This window comes from Haplochromis burtoni, unplaced genomic scaffold (assembly GCF_018398535.1).
Source record: "Haplochromis burtoni strain Fernald_Lab_line unplaced genomic scaffold, NCSU_Asbu1 Contig_77, whole genome shotgun sequence".
Lineage (NCBI taxonomy): Eukaryota > Metazoa > Chordata > Actinopteri > Cichliformes > Cichlidae > Haplochromis > Haplochromis burtoni.
In genome coordinates, this window is record NW_024582438.1 from 951,160 (window position 1) to 971,159 (window position 20,000).

Here is a 20,000-nt window from a genome sequence, read left to right on the forward strand (position 1 = left end):
CCCAAAAAAAAACAAACAAACAAAAAAACAAAAAGCAAAGCAGTGCTGTCAACACAAAGGTACAATAGGCAGAAAACTAATCTAAAGTGCTGAGTTCGGACAGTTCTGATTGGGACCATCCCAGAAACACTAACCTGGGTTTGCTGTTAAGGCATGACTGAGCTGAATCCAGCAATCTCGGAAGAAATATAGTGAGTGTTCTGAATTTAAAAAAGTGTTACTTAAAATATATTTTACTCAACTAATATATAACTGAAAAATAGTAATAATGAAAAAAAATGCAATTAAGTCCATAGGTTTTTGGAAAATAACACAAATTCTGTAAATGTGCTTCTGTACACCACCGCCTTCTCATATTGAGCGATTCAGTGAACTGAACGAGTGCGAGTTCAGCACTTCACCTCCAGATCTTTTGTTTGCTTTTTTGTATTGGGGTTTTTTGCAGTGGAAGAGCGAGGGAACAAACTGAACATGAAATTACTTGGGATTTCTTTCACCATGCACTGATTTGGTATGTTTGTGTTCGTAGGACTGACAAAGAAGACTTACATTGAAACGGTCATCAAAGCCATCCAGAAGTGTAAGGAGGAGGGAGCGGACATTGATGTCAGGTAGGTTTACCCAGCTGTGTGCAAGTCCACACATTTGTCTTATGAGTTGTGGCTGTGTCACTGACCACAGCGGTGCATGATTCTCAATATTATTTATCTTGAAGGTTTCTGGTAGCCATTGACCGCAGAAATGGGACTGAAGTTGCCTTGGAGACGGTGAATTTGGCTGAGGAGTTCATGCTGTCATCTGATGGTTTAGTGGTGGGAGTTGACCTCAGTGGAGATCCAACGGTTTGTCAGACAGTTTGGTACTATGGTGGCTTTGTACTAATAGCTACAGATCCAGTTACTCTGTATTTTACTGGCATTGTTTGGGTCTATTTGAGCCATAATAGGAATGGTCACCGTCTAGTTTTGTGATGAAATATGTCTATTCTGGTGGGAGTGGACTTTTCCAGGGTGACAAAGAAAAGTTGTTAAATCGGTCATCTCAAATAACTTCTGCAGAGCACAAGAGTTTAATTTTTGAAAATGATGTAAACTGTATGTCCTTAAATCTCATCCTTAATTCCCCATTTTTATTCTTGGACTCTACTAGAGAAGCTTTGCATGATTCACAGTTTTAAAGTAATCCTTATTTATCTTAAACTGGGCCTTGATGAAGCTCCTCAATTCACCCTTTATCTGAAACAAACCATTTTAAATAATCTTGCTTCAAGGCCAGTATTGCTTTTACCAGACTTTCTTCCAATTGGCAGCTTCTTGCAAACTGAAGGTGTTAATACTGAGCTTTTGGCTCACAGGGATTAATTGCACATATGCTGATCTCATTATTAAAAACTTTTAAAACATGTTAAACACCAGAAACCACGCTGTAGCAGTATTTGTATGAAAGAAAATAAGAGGTAGCTTGTTAAATTGACTTTAAATTATGTTGGGAAACTGTATTGTAATGCTATTTATTAGTAGGACCACGTCTCATTATTTCACATGATAATGTAGCTTTCATTTTAAGGTGGGCCATGGCAAAGATCTGCTTCCTGCCCTACAGAAGGCCAAAAACTCTGGACTGAAGTTGTCACTGCACCTCTCAGAAGTATGAATAGCACACTTAAAAAATAGAGAGAGATAGACAGAGAGAGATAATTTGACTGTAGTAATATTTTACGTAAGAGTGATGTCATCAAATATTGTTGCAGATTCCATCACAGCTGGATGAATCAGATTTGCTGTTGAGTCTTCCTCCTGACAGAATCGGTCATGGCACCTTCTTACATCCTGAAGTCGGTGGATCTCAAAGCCTCGTTAACAAAGTGGTTCAGAAAAAGATACCAATAGGTGACGCAGCATCCACGCTAAGATGTTTTCATTTTAAAATGTGTGAACTTTTAATCAAATTTATGCCTCACATGCACACTGTTCCTGTGCTGCAGGATCACAGTGACTGAGGCATTTCGCTACCGATGCAGTTTCACTCTGAAAAGCCAAAATTGAAAGTTTGAGGGGTGAAAATAAGCGATGCAGACACATCCACATCTGTCGGTCCACATCTTATCAGTGATACTGACAAAATAAAAATATAGCAAGTATGTTGTATTGACAACATATAGGGAATACTACGAGGATTCTAAATATCACATTATAGTCTGAATCCAAATATCATGTCACACTTGACCTCTGACCTCATGTTTATGTTTCACCCTTTCAAGTTATTCATGTTCAGTTATTTACAAATCAATACATATCATTCATTATCTGCTCCTGTGTGTGTAATCAAAGTGAACATCTGTCATGTTTTGCTTATCTGATCTTTACTGCACTACCAACTTAAAGAAAACAAAGTGAATATTAACAACTCAATACTCAGTAGTTAAAAGTAAATTGTCCCGATAGTGAGCTGCGTTATGGTGGAGGTTTGAGCTCGCAGTGCGTCTTTTTTGACGTACGAGCAGAACTTTTCATGTTGATTTTTTTCTCCTCTGTAGAGCTGTGCCTGACATCAAATGTGAAAGGCAACACTGTGCCGTGTTACTCCAAACATCATTTCAAGTACTGGTACGAGCTGGGACACCCAACTGTAATTTGCGTAAGTTTCCACTGTAACCTCATTAGGCTAAATTCTTGCATAGTCTTGATCTTACACCGAGCCTTCAGCAACAGCTGAATTAGTTTTAGCTCGTCTCCTTTTTAAGCCATCTTTTATTCTGATTGGCTGCTCCTCTCAAACACAGGGTTTAGAAAGCAGGTGGGTGGAGCTTCTGTGGGAGCCAAGTTGGGGGAAAAAACTGAACCGTACTTTTCAGAGCAGTCTGAAGTCTGAGCTTAGAGGCGTTGCCTGCACATTCTTTTTGCCATGTTTAATATAACCAGCCACCTTTATCACAGTGTATACACATAACAGGAAAGAAGGAAACACACAGGTCCTATTTGAATTAGGGCTGTGGAGGCTTTAAAATATTGGCATACAAGTAACATACTGATGGTGAAGTTATTACCATTTCTTTTTTACTGTCTTTAGACAACCACAAAACGGTGGGGCACAGCATTAACATCCTGTCACAGGTGTGGGTAGATGTAGTTTTTCTTTTAGATTAACACAGTAGAAATAACTTTCTACTTGAACAAAAAATAGATCAGAGACCTGTGAGAGGAAAGGGGGGGGGGAAAAATCACACCTGAACAATGTTCCTTTTTTTACATTACAGACCGACGATAAAGGAGTCTTCTGTACGGACTTGTCTCAGGAATATCAGCTGGCAGCTTCCACATTCGGTCTCAGTCATGAAGCCGTGTGGAAGCTCTCTCAGCAGGCCATAGACTGCATCTTCGGACCAGAGATTGTGAAGCAGCAGCTTCAAGAGAAGTGGAATGACTTACATCCTCAGCTTTTCAAGTGATCGGTTCATCGGAGCCAAAAGCGAACTACATACCTCAAGTTTTAATTATTTTTTTTTTAAAGCAACAATTTAACAAGGATTTACAGAAACCCTTACATTAAATCTAAAAATACTGTAAAATGGTTTATGTAAGTGGAAAGTAAATCATAACTTTTTATTTAATCAGGCTGAAGTGTGATGCTTTGTTCTGTTGACAGTATCTGTGCAGTGTTACACAGTCGAGAGGAGCAAAATTGTTCTTACAGCAACTGACAGCATACAAAGAGCAGAATTTAACACAAAACAATAAAAATAGACTATGCAGTCTTACAGTTACACTCATAGGCTTACAATTCAGTCCAAGATATCCCAAATTCTCCAGATCACACATGTAGTCTTGTCAATACTGTGTCCACTTCACTCTCACGCCTTCTTTCCAAATTTTCCATGCTTGTTCTTCTTGAATTTTCCGTGTTGCGTTTCCTTCTTTTTTAATTTTCCGTGTTGGGGAGCTCCATTGCTCGCTATGGGGGTTCCTCCTTCCCATTTCCTCTTCTTGTCACTGTTGGAAGCAGGTCTTCATTACAAACAAGCTTTTCCAACAACTGAACACTAGATTTCTCACCAAACATTGTAAGTAACACTCTACCTTTTTATGCTGACGATAGCTGTGCTCCCTGCTTTCTTCAGCACCTGGTCCCACTCCTCATCGTCCCCACGAATTTTGTACCTCAAAAAAACAAAAAGACAGCTAGAGTAATACTGGCCTAAAAAAAATGTAATGGCCAAGGCTGCCCTTCAAACACGATACTCACTGTTCCAGGTCCATTTCCTTTACTTTTTCCACATCTTGTTTGTGTCTCTCCTCAAACTCCTTTGCTGCTTCATTCTATGAACAGAGAGGGGAAAATTCCTTCTTTACTTGTATCTATAAAATGTAGGTGTGACACTTCTGAAACCGAGACCAAAGTTGACATAAACACTGTGGGGGTTTTGTGGTTCCATCTTTGTGTTTTGTAATACAGAGAAACAGCTTTACAGGCACAGCAACCCCATCCACCTGCTCTTCAAACTTTCAGCCAATCAGAAGGGAGCTGCCATACGGAGGAGGAAGGGCGCTAAAGCTGCAGAGCATGCAAAGCTGCTTCTAGAAGAGTCCATGAATAAAAACGTGAAGCCATAAATGAGCATAAAAGGCCAACGAGAACTGAAAGCTAATTAGAAATGCATCAGAATAACGAGTTCACTCTCAGTTCATGATCAGGTCGTGTTTATGGCTGTGGTTTAGGGAAAAAAAAAAAAACCAATTTAACTTTTTTCTTTTTCGTTTCTCTTCGAGTAAATGAAAAGATAAAAGATTGTGGAAAAAACTGTTGCCGGAAATTTGAAACATGACATGAACTGTGGATGTGGCGAGTCATTAAACCCTTAAACAAAAGCATAAAATTAAGGAGGAACTTTCTGCTGCTTCCTTATGATGGATTAGCACCAACTTATGACCCCTGAAGCTGGATTAGTCTCTCCTGCTGAGATTTTTGCTCTACAAGGGCCTGATATCCACTTACGAGGACATTATACTGCTACGCTGGGGCGACCGTGGCTCAGGGGGTTGGGAATCGCATCTGTAACCGGAAGGTCGCTGGTTCGATCCCTGGGCTCTCTGTCCTGGTCGTTGTGTCCTTGGGCAAGACACTTTACCCTACTTGCCTACTGGTGTTGGCCAGAGGGGCCGATGGCAGCCTCGCTTCTGTCAGTCTGCCCCAGGGCAGCTGTGGCTACAACTGTAGCTTGCCTCCACCAGTGTGTGATTGTGAGAGTGAATGAATAGTGGTATTGTAAAGCGCTTTGGGTGCCTTGAAAAGCGCTATATAAATCTAATCCATTATTACTGTTCTATCAGAATATTAAACAAATATCCTCATATGTGGCTCTTATTTTTCATAAAAACAAAAATAAGGTAAAAAAAAATAAATAAATCTGGTAATTCTTTGTTTTTACATTCATCGGGCCCCAATATGCCCAAATATCAAAGAGAAATTAAAAATGCATGCTGTGGAAGAGTTCGGGTCTTAGGAGGTTAATGCTAATAACCTGTAAATTATTCCAGCATTAGCTAATCATCAGAAATAATTTAGCACACATACCAGATCTTCACTGAGGCTTCTGACAGTTGGCTCCATTGCAACTTCTTTAGTGGCTGCCATCTGTGCTTCAACTGCTTTTTCTTGGATGCCGGTGAAGATCTAATGCAGTAATAATGAAAAGATATGATGTTACAGCCTTACTGCAGCTGCTTTAATTAACAGTGAGTTGTACATCATCCACAAGTGAGGTTTTTCTGTATGACTTAATTATTGGCAACTCACTTGCACAAATTTACGGATGACGCGGTTGAAGAGGCCCATGAGCTGTGAGCTTGGAAGCCCAATTTCCTTTTCCAGCTGATCCACAGACTTATGCTGCAGTCCGATTCCCAGCAGCAAAGCCTACAGCACAGCGGACATCAGCCAGTTAACGTCTTAAACAGAGGAATCAGCTGCATTGGAAGGATACCCGTCATATAAAATGTTGATGGAAACGTACACACTGCGCTGCTGAGAGAGACATATCGCCGAGCTGCTTGAGGAAGAACACGCGTGCCACCGTTGGCACCAGGTCCATAATGAGGTGGTAATCCACCATGCTCCTCGAATACAGCTCCAGACGTTTGAGGTCATAAGGGCTGAAGTGAGCCGCCAGCTCTGAGCTGCTGAGAACTGTTATGATGAGAGACAAGTCAGACTGGGGTGAGGTCTACGCTGGAGAAATCAGATCAGGGTGTTTTAAACAGAGGACTCTTACTGCAGGTATTCTCCTTGGACTTCTTATTCTGCAAAATGCTCAGTGCTAGACTCGGATGAAAGTTGCTGAACTGGTAGGAGAGCAGAGACAGGAAGCGCCGACGAAAATCTGAGGAAGGGGAAGAAGAATTGTTCTAAAGGAGCCTGACAAGCTTGAGCACACCAGTTCTCCTCAGGCAGTGTAAGCATGTTCACCTTTCGAGAAGGCAGAAAGCCACTGGCTCTGCTCCGGGGTTTCATCTGTATTTAGCTCCTTCAGCATCACGCAGGAGTGCTCCCCTGTAAGGTCATTCTACATACAACCGCACATGAAAAAAATAATTACAGCAGTGCAAAAAAACAACAACAACAACAACAAAAAGAAACATGAAAAAGTGACTGAATGGTACTTACTGGGGTTTGTCTCAAGTAAACTGGAATATATCCTGCCTTCTTCCAGAACCTGTTGTGGTTGAAATCAGATTCATTTTTATACACTTCCAAAAGATTCATCCCCTTCACTTCATGTTAAGTCAACTCACTTAAGCAGTTGTGCAGTAAGGCCATAGGAAACGCCTAAGTAGTCCAGTTTCTCTGCCCTCCTCTCACTCAGCTTCAGCAGAAGAGGAGGGAGCTCCTTGCGTGGAGTGATCACCTCTTCCAGCAGACTCACAGCCTGCACAACAAACCGTAGCGAGGTTCACTCCGGTTACACTTCAAGTGCGCAAATAATGTCTAGCAGATGTTGCTGAAAACACCGGTGTCTTACCTCACTGCTGACAGAGGTGATTTCATTGTGGTTTGATTGTGTGCTCTCATCCATCGTGGGAAACTTGCCCTCGTAGTACATCTGCAGCAGCTGGAGAGCTCTGGAGCCGTAGCCCATCTGGTGCACAGGTCGATTATTCAAATTAACTGTGTTACTATGCCAACAAAAGCTTCGGGAACTTTCATTTCCCAAATTTCACTAACTTCCTGAGGGCAAGCATTCCTCTGTCATGTGGAGATTTCTTTTGTTTACACAGTAAGGCCATAGCCTTAAAAAGAAAAAAAGAAAACAAACGGCTTTTCCCTCTGAATCACGTCATTCATGCGCTGACAGGTTAAAAAAAACAATGCTGCAACCAAGCACTGAAGTCTGTATTCACCTAAGGGGTGTAATATTATCTCCCCTAAACTTAATTTAGATGCATGGTCTAGTGGACAGCTATTTCTTTATTTTTATTTGTTTTTTTGTTTTTAACTACTAAAACCTTTTCAGGGAGCTAAAAGATTCTTTCAGGACATTGTTTGTCTGAGTTTCCTGTGCAGAGAAGACCCTCTGAGATTAAGCTAATAGGTCAGCTGCATCTACACATGAGACAAACCCCCCCCCCCCAAAAAAAAAAAAACCAACCCAAAACATAGGGACCAGGTTACATCTTTCTCAGTCTCTTCTATCATAGTCCCCAGGCACTCCTGCATCACCTCATCTGTCAACCTGTCCAAGCAGTTCCAGGTCTGTTTTGCCTAAATTAATGCCGCTGCCATTTGTTATTTTATAGTGTGGCACTTCTCTCGCAGAAATCTCTCTGGACACGTAAGTGATGTAACAGGCACCACCCCACAGATCAATTTCTAACATGTATTCTTCATCACGTCATCTCTTTTTATTTATTCTGCTGTTTTTCACATAACTGCTGATGGGTTTCAGGGTTTTTAAAAATTGTATTTTTGGCTGTTATTATCTTCTCTGAGTTTAACCTAGGAGTAATTCAGGGCCGCTCAGAAGTACCCCAGAATAGGCGCTTCTTTCTTTCCAAAAACAGAGTTTGCTTCATGCCTTAGTGGACTGCACATGAAGCTTTGGGCCACCCAAAACAAAACAAAACAAACAAAAAAAAAAAGCATAATAGTTCCTGCAGACAAAAATGCCCTTTAGGAAATTCCTCACCACTCTTACTCCCTGAGGAAAGCAACTGCAGCGGAAATATTTCAGTACAGTGTATATCAAGAAAAACATGGCAGATTCTTACTCCTTGGTAGTCTGGATTAACAGCAATGCGCACCACTCTACCTCCTGAGAGGGTGCCAAACTCCGGGTCTTGAAACTGTGACAAGAGTAGAGGATTCAGTATTAGTTTAAAAATGTCTTCACTGGACTGTAAAAGAATGAGCTGTAGTGGTTTTGTTGAAGGTTTTGTACCTGCTCTGAGACAGTCCAGGGAATGAGGTCGCCTGAGGCCTTCTTCCCTCTGGACAGGCCGTTGAGGATGGACTGTCTTGATATTTCCCCCTCCAGACATACCTGGGGGGCACGAGGGTGCAAATGCATGTTTGAGTGGAATCAAAAAGGTCGCCTATCAGTGATGTTCATAGACCTCATGCATGCTAGTGACAATAAATCACTATTAAAAAAAACCCCTAAGCCAGGGATGTCAAAATCATTTTACATCACGGGCCACACAGAGCTCACTGCTGACCTTATTTGGGCCAGAAATGTAAACAACTGTAAGAAGCAAACGTGTATAATAAATATTAAATTTTATCCATCTATCTATCTCAGTAGGAAAAGCTGTAAAAATGTATGAAAATACAATTAGAAGTCCAGATTTCTGTTCTTCACATTTTCCAAAGACATCCAGTAAGGCCGGACTGGAATCTTTGCGAGGCCGATTCCGGACCCCCAGCCCTCATTGTCTGACACCCCTGCCCTATGGCTGTAGTAGTCCTCCGAGGCCATGTGCAGCGGCAATAATAGGGGCAGTCTCAGTCCCAACTCAAAATAGCTTAACCTAAACCACAATCTATTTCCTAACCTACACAAGAAGTTTTGGTTCATAAAAACCAAACCACAAGAGAAAGTGACAACAAAAAAGTGAGTTACATAGAAAACTAAACAGAGTGAAGCAGGACCCAAAATATGGACTAAAGGTTCACAGTCTTACTTTATACCAGTGCCACCTGACCTGCCCAGGCTCTAGGGCTGTGCGATATGACCAAAATCTCATATCCCGATATAAGAATTCTATCATCTGATAACGATATAAATCACAAAAATTTAACATTTTCTGTAAATTCTATGAATCTCGGGCAGCTCGACTTGCGTGAAGTGTTTCCAGCTGTGCGTCATGTAGCCGTTTTAACAGATGCATGAAACTTACATTTTTAGACATAAGTTGTAACGGCCGCAGTTTTCTTTGTGAGTATTTATTACACAGTGTGCTGCGGGGCAAAGCCTGTTCTAACGTTTGAGTCTAAGGTTTATTTTTTAGCACCTGGCGGCTCTTTTTTACTTCTCATTCGTAAATCTGCTCTTTCACGTGATTCTGTTTATTTTGAAAAGTCTCAACAGGATCTTGAGCTTTATTGTGAAAGGTTTATGTGGAACATAAACAAGCGGACATGCGATGGTGTTATCGTCGTTGTTGCTAACCACAAGGCATAAAAACAGGAGCCTGTCCCTCCGTAGTGTGGTTATATAAAATATAAGAGAAAGAGAGAACTTTAGGAAATTAATATAGCCACTACAGTGACCATCAAAACGATGAAAAAATGTTGCCGTAAACAGTTTATTTTGCGACACCACGAAACAAACGATAGCGTAAAATGAAACGATAGACGTTTTTATATCGTCATCCAATATATATCGTTATATCGAACAGCCCTATGCCCAGCTATACACTTTTTTAAAATGGAGTCTACACAAATCAATTACAACACCTACATAATGTTTATAGAGATGTTACACACTCTTTACCATTTACAAAGATTTGAGATGCCCATATAAGCAGTTATGAATCTTTTTGCAAATATCGTAATTTTGTTGATTTGTAATAAATAACTAATAAGTAGAATTTCATTAACTACTCATTTCCCACCCTATGATTTAAAACAGTGGGTCTGTGAGTGTATTACAGTACCTGCACCACAGCGAGGACCTCAGGTAGTGAGTTTTGTGTGGGAGGAACAGGTGGCAGGAGGCAGAAGAGGTGATGAGCCGGAGCATCAGACAACATCTGCAGGTCATTTGGGGAATTCTGGAGACAAAAATATGAGTCACAAAAATGACACTGTGCAGGGCACTGTGCTGCCGTTAGATTTAAGGGAGGGAAAATGAAATAAATAAATTAAAGTCAAAGGACTGCAATCGACAATCACCTTGTAGTGCGATGCCACATAGAGAGCCATCAACCTCTGCAGAAAAGCTTCAGACGCTTTGTGGTAACAGAACAGTGTGTCTCGGTTCACATAGTATCTGCACAGCATTAGATAAGGACAAATGCAAACTTGCATAGTGAATGTAGGTGATGTGATGTGCACCATAGATTAGAAATCTGGCAATTTTTCTTTTAGTTTCTATTGCACAGAGTTCAATACTGAGATCAAATTCAGTGTTTTAAATAATAACTGTCCACGGCATTTTCTGCAGCCTAACTTTAAATGTTTGATCTATGCACAAAATACCACACTGTGCCTACTTAATGCTCACCCAGCAAAAAAAATAATAATTACACATGTAAATTTGCCTCAGGCGGGATTATTAGGGAAACAAAGGATACAGTTCACATGTTTGTGGAAGCGGGCAGCCGGAAATGAGCCTGGGAATGTTGAGGCAGTCTAGACAGAGCAGCTCATTCAGCCACTTCTCTACAGGGTCTCCCGGAGAGTACCGAATGGACTCGTGCAGAGAAACCTCGTGGAGAGAACGAGCTGCGAACGGAAACGGGTACACAGCAGTGAGTCACACGATACAGATGCACTGAACATAAACACGGTGAGCAACTGAGATCCTCACCTGCTGATAGTCTGGCTGTGTTGGTGGTTCTGTTCTCTGCAGACATGCTCTGCTGACTGTCTGCGCTCTGCTGCCTCAGCTGCTGAATCAGCTTGAGGGAAAGAGAGCGCCCGGTGCCTTCATAGCTGCAGAAATACAAATAATTAGCACGGAAACAGAAATTTGAAAATTCACTGGTTGCAGCTTCTTGCGCTCGAGTAGCTCAGGTGTGTGCACTTCTCAACTGGTCTTCAAATAATTCAGCAAAATTTTTGTTTTGATTTTAAAAAAAAACCAAACAAATTGCATAAACTTATTTACAGCAATAACAACAAGTACTGAAGATAAAGATAGAAGGACATTAAGTCCCAGGATCTCATGCCTGTGCTGCTGGAACTGTGAACATTATGATGGATTTCGCTCCCTTAATTCCAAATATGATCAGTTTTAAACACCGACTGCACAAAAACACACTGTGTGCTGTATAAGTTGCTTGGTTTTGGATTCAGTCATGTTGAAAAGGCTTAGCTCAACAGCCAATTTGCATTTCCTTGTGCCAGTGCAACTGCTCTGAGCATCCCAGCCACAAAACTTGATCTGTGTGATGGTTTGAAAGGCAGTGCCTTAAGACTTAAGGTGCAGTGTGCAACATCGCATCACTAGATGTCAGTAGACTGCACATAGCTATGGTGGCACACTTAAACCTAATGTTAGCTGGCCTGATGTTAGCTTATAACCAGCTGTTATTGTTGTTTAGTTAGGTCATTGTCAGCTGTCAGGAGACGGGAAAGTTGTTTGTCTAATGTGCTGACAGTGGGTAAGTGTGACTAAATTGGGACTAAATTAAGCATGTTTATGCACATTTTTGTGTGTTAGAGCCCTGACTTCTGTTCAGGAGTTCCATATTTAAGTGCCTCATTTCTCTCATTGATCATTTTACTCAAAAAAAGTCTTCACGGTAATATATTCAATATATTCAAAACTAACCAGCATCTTGTGGTGTATAAATATGACTCAGATTTTAAACTGACCCGTTGATGGTGGAGGCCATGAAAACCAGATAAGGCCCGAGCAGCTTCTTAACAAGAGGAAGAGGGATTGCTGCGGCCTCGTCGATGACAAGCAGTTCAGCCTGGCCCAGCTTCACTGCATCACCTGGGTGGATATACTGTTGGGCCACAGTAATGGTGCGATCAGATCAGGTGTAAATTTCACTTTTTATTGTAAAAGAAGACACTTTTTTTTTTTTATTAGTCTTGTTTACCTGAATTGTCTGCCGATGCTCTTTGAATATGTTCACCCGCACCACTGCTTTATTGAACTCTGGATTCAAAGACTGGATGATTTCATAGTCGAGATGCTCCTGCGAATTAAAATGGGAGTAAGAAGCAGTACGTGCTCACCATGTGCGCATGACATCAGTGCAGAGAAGAGTCAGAACCTACCTGATACTGTAGGGCATCAAAGCCTTTGAAGATGAATTCAAACATAGTGTGAAGGTTGTCCGGGCTCGGCGAAGTTACAAAGATATTAGAGTAGCTTTAAAAAAAAAAAAAAAAAAAGTTACAATAACAGGTGACGAGCGAGAAGAATAAAAACAGACAAAGCTGATATTTTAAAATGGCATTGATAAAAGTCATATATACCCAAAAGCCACAGCTCCAGCAACAGCCAGCCCCAAAGCTGCAGACTTGCCTCGACCACGGGCAGCAGTCAGAGCCACAGTGCTCCTCAGTGTCTTCTCTGATATTGCTTCAATAAACTTCAAGACCGCCTTTGCCTATAGAAAATATTCAAAATAACAACTGGGACACCTGCACATCTGCTACTTACTGTTTAACTATAACATTGCAGTCAACTTGAATTCAGTTATAGGAGGTGAATGTGTCTGTAGCATTTAAAAGGCCCTGACCTGGTCCATAGTCCTGCATGCATCCACCAATACACCGACTGGCTGAGTGTCCTGAAGGGACTCCTTCAGATCCTTCAGCTCCTGTTCTCGAGGAGGCAACCTGTCCTCCTGAAGGGGAACGAGAGAGCCAGTCAGAAGGGAGCATACTGTATGGAGTCTTTTTTTCTCCCTAAATGTGCACTTATTGGTTTTTCAGAGACTTTCAGCACAGTATCCTAAGCAACAGCAGGAAAAACATTATCATTGCTTCTTCTCAGAGCAGCCAGAAATGCCCGTCCTTAAAACCCTCCAACTCTTTCTCAAAGAGGCCCGACTGGTCTTTATAATGTATGAAACATTTTTAAACTTATTTAAAAAGGGACCGAACGCAGTGCAACCTACATATTGTACAGACAATAAATCCTGGGTGCCTGTTTTATGCAAGTTAATAGTCTGAAATCATAAACACACAAAAGCAGAACAACGTCTAAACCATTAATCCTCCCTTAATTATCCTCCCATGTGCAGGATAACCACTATGAAGCTTGCTGTCAGCAAACTACCTGCTGAATAACTAACCGATTAAAAAAAAACCTTTTATACTATATAATTAAAAAAGGTACCTGAGTCTTTGGCGGAACTGGTTTAATGTTCGCCATGTGGGTGGAAATTGGCAGGATGTTAAGTTGGTCATCAATGACGACACAGTTTTTGCAGGACGCCAAAGATAGAATGAACCTTAAAAAAAAAACAACACAAAAATAAAACCACATTTTTAATATGACGGTTCAATTTTCATTCCTCTGAGCAAATACACTTCAAACTCCATGAACTCTTGGCAAAGCGCCTACCTCTCATTAAACCTTCCAACCACATCCTGATGAGCCTCGGTCCTGTATCGAGAGTGCACGTCCTGGAGAAAGAAGAAGGGGTAGAGGGGGGGAAAAAAGTCGGTCACAGTGGGTTCCACGTCATCAGAAGAGCAAACCGAATCTAATAATAAATTAAATCCTTACCATAGTCATTGTATACAGCTGTTTCAGAGACTTCATGGTCCTGAGCAGTAGGACCACTATACCGCCACCTTCTACAGTCTCGATAGTTCTTGCTAAGAGGTTAGGAGTGAGAGCTTCAAAGTCCTGTGCGACAAGAGAAACAATAGAAATCAAACACCTGACGCACCTCCCCACCCCACCCGTCCTCAAATGTGATCTGATCAAATGCACTTATGTTCTTGTTTGTAAGGAACAGGAACGTAAGTTCATCAACAGGAAAAAAAACAAAACAAAAACAAGGTCAAATTTAAAGAGCATTTAGAAAAATGAACAGGGATGTTTAGAAGATGCTCAAAATGATGCTTAATGTCATGCTGGGCCTCTGTTAACCTCTCAGTTCATCCAGTGTGACAAAGAAGGCACCTAGAAGCCCTTCTGTTTAAACCAACCTTTTTCTGATTGGCTGTACTTTCCAAACAGAACGTTCGAACAGCAGGTGGGTGGAGCTTCATTGTCAGAAACGACCATATTAAGCATATCTAGTCTCACTGACGTTCATTGTACTGATCCATGAGCACACGAAACTGTGTTTAGAGCAATGTGCAGCTTTTGGCTCAGCTAACTTCATTATTTGAAGCTTTGGCCAAGCTTAGTATGAGCAATATGACAAGTAATAGGTAAGGGCAAATAAAGATTGACTTAAAGTTCATTTCAAACCCTGTAACTATTCATTTGCAGGCAGATGTCACACTATTGTACCAGAAGCCTAGTGGTTTAATTTAATCTAAAATCTTTTTTAAACCAGAGCAGAGACTCACCTGTAAGACGCACATGCCGTAGGTGTTTCCCAGGATCTTGTGCGTCTCGTTGTAGTAACAGTAGCGGATGTTGGTTGCGGCAACAAAGAGTTCAAATGGGTCGTCCTGATTCAGGTTCAACGTGCCAGTTTTAATCTTCTTCTGCAGCTGTTTCATGCGCTTCTTTCTATTGCTGTTTTGCAAATGAGATGATGATGAGAAACACTTTTTTTTTTTTTATCCCAGATTTGGGAAACTCTTTAAATATTTGACAGATTACACCCTCTCTCCTGTGAGCTCACACACACCTGCTGAATCCCAGGTCTTTTTTATAGCACCAGAGCACCGAGGGTCGAGCTCTCACAGCAGCTTTAGACAGCATGTGATGTAGGATGACAACCTGGACAACAGAGAGGGGCAACTGTGTTTTAATGCTCAGTTACACACATGTAAATTCACAACCCTGCAGGTAAAATAAGCCCACTGCTCCTAATGCAAGCTAATGTGTCTTGAATGCGCGGGGAGTGATGGGATTACCTGATCTCTGCCACGATCCCCCACCACAACAAACAAGGTCCTGTGCTGCAAAGCGACCCCATTCTCTATCTGGACCCGGATCCGGTTGTCTACCTTCTTACGGACGGTTGCCATCGTCTATTTGCTCCTGAGAGAGAGAATAACTGTCCGATAGCAAAATCACACAGAAGCAGATACTAGTTAAACAGTGTGACAAAAGCGGTGGAGCCAGAGCCGCAAAGAGCTGACAACAGAAACAGGAGGAAGCACTCAGTGGAGCTAACTTACAGCTAAAACAAAAATATTTAAGGATCAAACTAGCAAAACACACGAAACACTGTAGGATGGACCCGTTTCCGGTTACCTGATATTACAGATGAACTGTCAGGCCTTTAGCTTTTGTAAAAACACAGCAAGTTGCACGCTAAGCTTACACGCCAGCCATCACGCTGTTGATAAATTCACGTGGAGACTGCGCTTCATGGAGGACCCCTGCGTGACGTCAGAATTGTGCGACTTTGTTTGAAAAGTTTCCTGTGTTGAGCGTACAACATTTACAACTGGAGCAAGTTCAACGAAGTGTGTGTGTGTGTGTGTGTGTGGGGGGGGGTTAAATCAGTATTCATTGCCCCCACACATTTTAGTCTATTCTGAAAGCAATGTTAAAGACAAGGATATTGAATATTTCTATTTATTTGTTAATTTTTCTTTAATTTTTGCTCTTTTTTTTTAACCTAGAATAATTTCCGTTACCTTTAAATCCCTGTCATTTTTTTTTTTTTAGCAAAATGCTTTGTGTTATACTTAAAAAGACAAATACATGTAAATTAAATAAAAACGAAACGATGGCCTCTTATATTTTCTATTGAATAGCCTCGGCTTCTAGTAATAATTTTGGTTAAATCTCTACATGTACTTGCAAGTGAGTCTTTGTTTTTGTTTTTGACCTATTTATTGAATACGCAAACGAAAGCATATCATACGGGGAGAGAATCAGTTGAATTAAAAATAAATTTAAAAATTAAAATGAAAGACGTATCTACAACTACTGTTATAACACGTTAAAGTAAAGTGTTTAGTTTGGGGACTTTTTCCTTTCAATAGTTTGAGAAAATATTTGACTGACGGCTATCACACAGCGCCTTTTTTCCAAGTCTATTACAAAGTCACTAATTGAATTGTGGACAAAACGGGTTTTAAAATAGCTTGGAGAGACATTACAGCAGCAATTTTTTCAAAATTAGTTTTGCTTTGTCCCGTGTCAGGACGGCATTACAGTGTGTCTACTCTCTGGCCACAGGGTGATGCTGCATCCCACACTGAGCAACCAGCTAGATGTTTTCAGTTTTTTCCTTTTTAGGAGAGACGCTTAGACTGATAACATTACAGAGAAGATATTTTGGTAGCAATTAAAAGTAAAGTTAAGAGTCACGTGAGCCAACGAAACTGAATTTTCACTACAGTCATCTTTAAAATAAGACGTCTGTACTGAGAAAAAGATGTCTTAATGCATGCTCAATCATCCAGGTAAGTAAATCCCAAAAGGTAGATTCTGTTCATCTCGACGTAGCGTTTTCAATGGGAGAAACGTTTCATCACTCATCCAAGTGACTTATTCAGTTTCAGCTGACTGCAGGTTTCCCCAACCTTATAAACAGTACATGTTTGCACAATAACTGAAATCAGCCCACCGAATGAACAATGGGCTGTGAGGTCATTTCGTTGATCATTAATATGCAAATTGTCATGACCATTGATCAACAACCACTGATCAAGGCCCATTGGTCAAAGATCATGAGTACCATTCACAGAGAGTTGGGGAGTGGCTGCAATCACAGCATTGTAAGATGGCAAAAGATATAATCTTAGGCCCCCTCCTTGATTCAGAGATGGTCGTTCCCTTTTCACCTAAATGGCCTCCTTGACTCCCCATCCAGGATGTGCACATCCTCATCATTGAAAGAGTGTCCATTGGCCCGTAGGTGTAAATAGACTGCGGAGTCTTGCCCTGACAAGTTAGCTCTTCTGTGTTGTGCCATCCACTTCGACAGAGGTTGTTTGGTTTCCCCGATGTATATATCATTGCAATCCTACACCACAGTTTAAGACCAAAAATGTAATCTGAACTTTCCAGCATTGCAATTACTTCACTGACTCGACAACTTCTTTCTTGTCAGGCAGACCAAGTCATGGGATAGCCTCAGTTAAAAACAAAAACAAAACCCTGTGTGTTGCATACTTGTCACAAGCATTCATACCATCTCAGGCTGGAGCTTAAACACTGATGAGACAACCTGTAAGTGTGTGTGAGTGTGTGCCCGCGCGGAGAAGTAGCCCAGATGTGAAAAAGATTTACTGTTTCCTGAGGGATTTCGCCCCCCCTCACTAATCTGTTATCGTTTCGTTTTCAGATGAGTACAGAGAAACTGTCCCAGTTCAGAACCAGTTGTTAGAAAGTTTAGTTAGCAGGTGCCAATGAATGCCAATACACTGAACGGGACTTGCACTTAACAGCGTACACTATATTACTCTGTGTTGGAAGACACGCGCAGTGTGTTTTTTGGGTTAAAACAATTTCTACTGAGAAAGATGCCTGCCACTACATTAGTGTTATCTTTGGAGACCTCTTTGGAGCAATAACATAAGTAAAATGAGATTTACTCTACAGCAAGAAACTCAAGGCTGAAGCACAGGTATGCAACACAACTTTATTGAAACTCTTGAAGCAACATCCATTTACAAACAAGGAAATGGGAGCTTGTTGAACGTAAATGCCTTTTTTTTGGAGCCAAAATTACAGAAAAGAACAGGGAAAAAAAACAAAAAAAAAAAACAACAACTCCCAGGGATTGGACCAGTGGCAGGTGTATTTTTTAAATACAAAAAAAATTAAAATAATTAAAAAAAACATAACTTATGAAATCGTTCAAGTTTACAGGAAGATTGAGACACAGGGCATATGTAAATCATTGATTTACAGTTTAGCTTGCGTTTGAAACTTTAAATGACTTCCAAATATCAAAGCAGGCATTGCTTTGATTTAAGAGATGGACGAGAGGGGAAGAAGAAAAAACAAAAAACAATGGGCGTGAGTGAGATGGGGCAAATGCATTCTCGAATTCTGGATTTTCAGTGTGGTGCAAGTTAATCAGTCACAGTCATTATGAAAAGGCCTTTTCAGGATCGCATTGCTTGAGTGCTGCCTCTTGACACTCCTCTGGGTCCCTGACCAGCTCCACGTTTGTAGTTCTGCTGGTAACCGTCCTAACAAAGAAAAAACAAAAAGGAAAGGGATGTTTTAGAAATTGTAACAACAAAGATCACGTACAGTTTGAACACTTCTTTCATACCCTCTGATAATTCCCATTTGAGTAATCCCGAGGTGTGCTGTACTGAGTTTGTCCATATCCCGAGTTTGGAGTGTTGGCGAAAGGAGCACGATAACCATCGTAGCCACCTGGAAACACAAAGACACAAATTAGAATTAATGCATGAGAAACTCATGCTACCAAATACAAATGTGTAATAAAAGAGAACGAAAATAAAATATAATAAAGAAATTAGCAAATAAATTACATAGTCAGTCTTGTTTCAAAGTGAAACCACTAACTTACAGCTGAGAGTGTTATCATACCTCGGAAACCATTTGATGAGCCTCTGTATCCATTGATCATGCCCCGGGCGTTGCGAGGTCCACCACGAGACATGCCTCTGCTGTTATAGAAGGACTGAGCCTGCCTGCCAAAGCCTGGACCCTGCTGGGAAGGCTGTTGGTGGCCTCCAGGTTGGTCTTGGGAATGGAAGGCACCAACTACTAAAAAATAAACCAAGATAGCAAGGGGTCCAAAACACAATAACTCAGTCTGTAGTTGAACAAGAACATGCATTTAAATAAAGTTTAACTGCAGTGAAGCCTCTAGGAAGAAAAGACAGGAAAACTTAAGTTGCAAAAATAAAATTTAAAGTCTGCCCACCAGATTGCAGTTGTTCTGGCTGCATCTCCGTCTGCTCCACTGGATGCTGTGGCTGGCTGCTAAAGGCCTGGTTATTGTAGCTCTGATACTGGCTGGCCTGGTTCAAAGCCTCAGCCTCATTAGCTGGTGGGACTGGAGCATTAAGGTTGAACACCTGAGGGATGAACAAAACCCACATTGTTATGAAGCCAAAAATCAGAGGAAAGGTCACATGGTTATTAGGAGTAAAGTCCACTGCCACCCATTTCCTGATTCCAACTGTTCTGCTATAAACGTATTTTAAACGCAATGTGATAAGGTCACTTCAGGACTCAAAAAAAAAAAAAAAGTAAGTCATTAATGAACTTCTGTTGTGACTCCAGTGGTGAAGAGCACTCTGTGCTCCAAACAGCTGGTTTATCGACATGATGCGCTTGATGCTCCAGATTTCAGTAAAATTTTTCTTTATTCACACTCAAAGCATGGAAGGGGAACAGCTGCACGATGCACGAGAACTGTGAATGCTACAACACCACAACTGAGGGTATCCAACCACGTTCCGCACATGCATGCTAAAAAGCAGCTTGTTTGTTGTATTTGGCTGAACAGCGTGAAAAGTTGACAAGTGTGTGAATGTTTAACAAAATTAGAGGACCAAAGATATGGAAAACAGTGCATGTGTGGAATACATGAAACAAAGCAGAACCCCACATGGAGTAAACCCTGAAATTGCCATTATAGAACAACATTGTTTTAACACAGGCTATTTTATGACATGAGAAGCAGTTCATATTTATACCTCCAAAAACAAACAAAAAATCAAAAGGAAGCAAAGCCTTACTGTCT

The 20,000-nt window shown here is 41.0% G+C and overlaps 3 protein-coding genes across 5 annotated transcripts in view; 1 reads left to right on the forward strand and 2 right to left on the reverse strand.

Moving 5' to 3' along the window:
• adal (adenosine deaminase-like) overlaps positions 1 to 3,448 on the forward strand; it is a 6,797-nt gene extending 3,349 nt beyond the window's left edge. Inside the window, exons 5-10 of the mRNA XM_005929118.3 lie at positions 530 to 611; positions 716 to 842; positions 1,567 to 1,647; positions 1,751 to 1,889; positions 2,537 to 2,637; positions 3,257 to 3,448. Coding sequence (XP_005929180.1) covers positions 530 to 611; positions 716 to 842; positions 1,567 to 1,647; positions 1,751 to 1,889; positions 2,537 to 2,637; positions 3,257 to 3,448 — 722 coding nt within the window. The remainder of the gene's footprint in view (positions 1 to 529; positions 612 to 715; positions 843 to 1,566; positions 1,648 to 1,750; positions 1,890 to 2,536; positions 2,638 to 3,256) is intronic.
• Positions 3,449 to 3,471: 23 nt separating this feature from the next.
• On the reverse strand, positions 3,472 to 15,702 carry nat10 (N-acetyltransferase 10). Of its 2 annotated transcripts, none has more exons than XM_005929120.3 (29): positions 15,566 to 15,702; positions 15,223 to 15,365; positions 14,994 to 15,085; positions 14,707 to 14,878; positions 13,910 to 14,032; positions 13,745 to 13,806; positions 13,517 to 13,631; positions 12,915 to 13,022; positions 12,649 to 12,782; positions 12,448 to 12,541; positions 12,267 to 12,365; positions 12,034 to 12,170; positions 11,024 to 11,148; positions 10,788 to 10,938; positions 10,387 to 10,483; positions 10,149 to 10,265; positions 8,432 to 8,533; positions 8,262 to 8,336; positions 7,016 to 7,132; positions 6,789 to 6,922; positions 6,661 to 6,709; positions 6,463 to 6,559; positions 6,269 to 6,376; positions 6,011 to 6,183; positions 5,794 to 5,913; positions 5,572 to 5,670; positions 4,243 to 4,316; positions 4,077 to 4,157; positions 3,472 to 3,989 (listed from the first exon to the last, which is right to left on the reverse strand). In XM_005929120.3, exons 2-29 carry the CDS (start codon positions 15,334 to 15,336, stop codon positions 3,851 to 3,853), a joined length of 3,108 nt encoding a protein of 1,035 aa, XP_005929182.1. In that variant the 5' UTR covers positions 15,337 to 15,365; positions 15,566 to 15,702; the 3' UTR covers positions 3,472 to 3,850. The 2 variants fall into 2 exon arrangements, with proteins under 2 accessions (XP_005929182.1, XP_005929183.1); XM_005929121.3 differs by having other exon boundaries at positions 15,223 to 15,349; positions 15,566 to 15,696.
• A 2,193-nt stretch (positions 15,703 to 17,895) lies between these two features.
• Positions 17,896 to 20,000, reverse strand: part of caprin1b (cell cycle associated protein 1b) — a 10,948-nt gene continuing 8,843 nt past the window's right edge. The window contains exons 14-18 of one of the 2 annotated variants that reach the window (XM_042221958.1): positions 19,996 to 20,000; positions 19,176 to 19,329; positions 18,836 to 19,012; positions 18,552 to 18,658; positions 17,896 to 18,465 (exon numbers count right to left, since the gene is read on the reverse strand). The exon at positions 19,996 to 20,000 is cut by the window's right edge and continues 139 nt beyond it. In XM_042221958.1, the coding sequence (XP_042077892.1) occupies positions 18,379 to 18,465; positions 18,552 to 18,658; positions 18,836 to 19,012; positions 19,176 to 19,329; positions 19,996 to 20,000 (530 nt within the window). In that variant the 3' untranslated portion in view covers positions 17,896 to 18,378. Of the gene's footprint in view, positions 18,466 to 18,551; positions 18,659 to 18,835; positions 19,016 to 19,175; positions 19,330 to 19,995 lie in introns of both variants that reach the window. The other variant, XM_005929117.3, reaches the window with a different exon arrangement.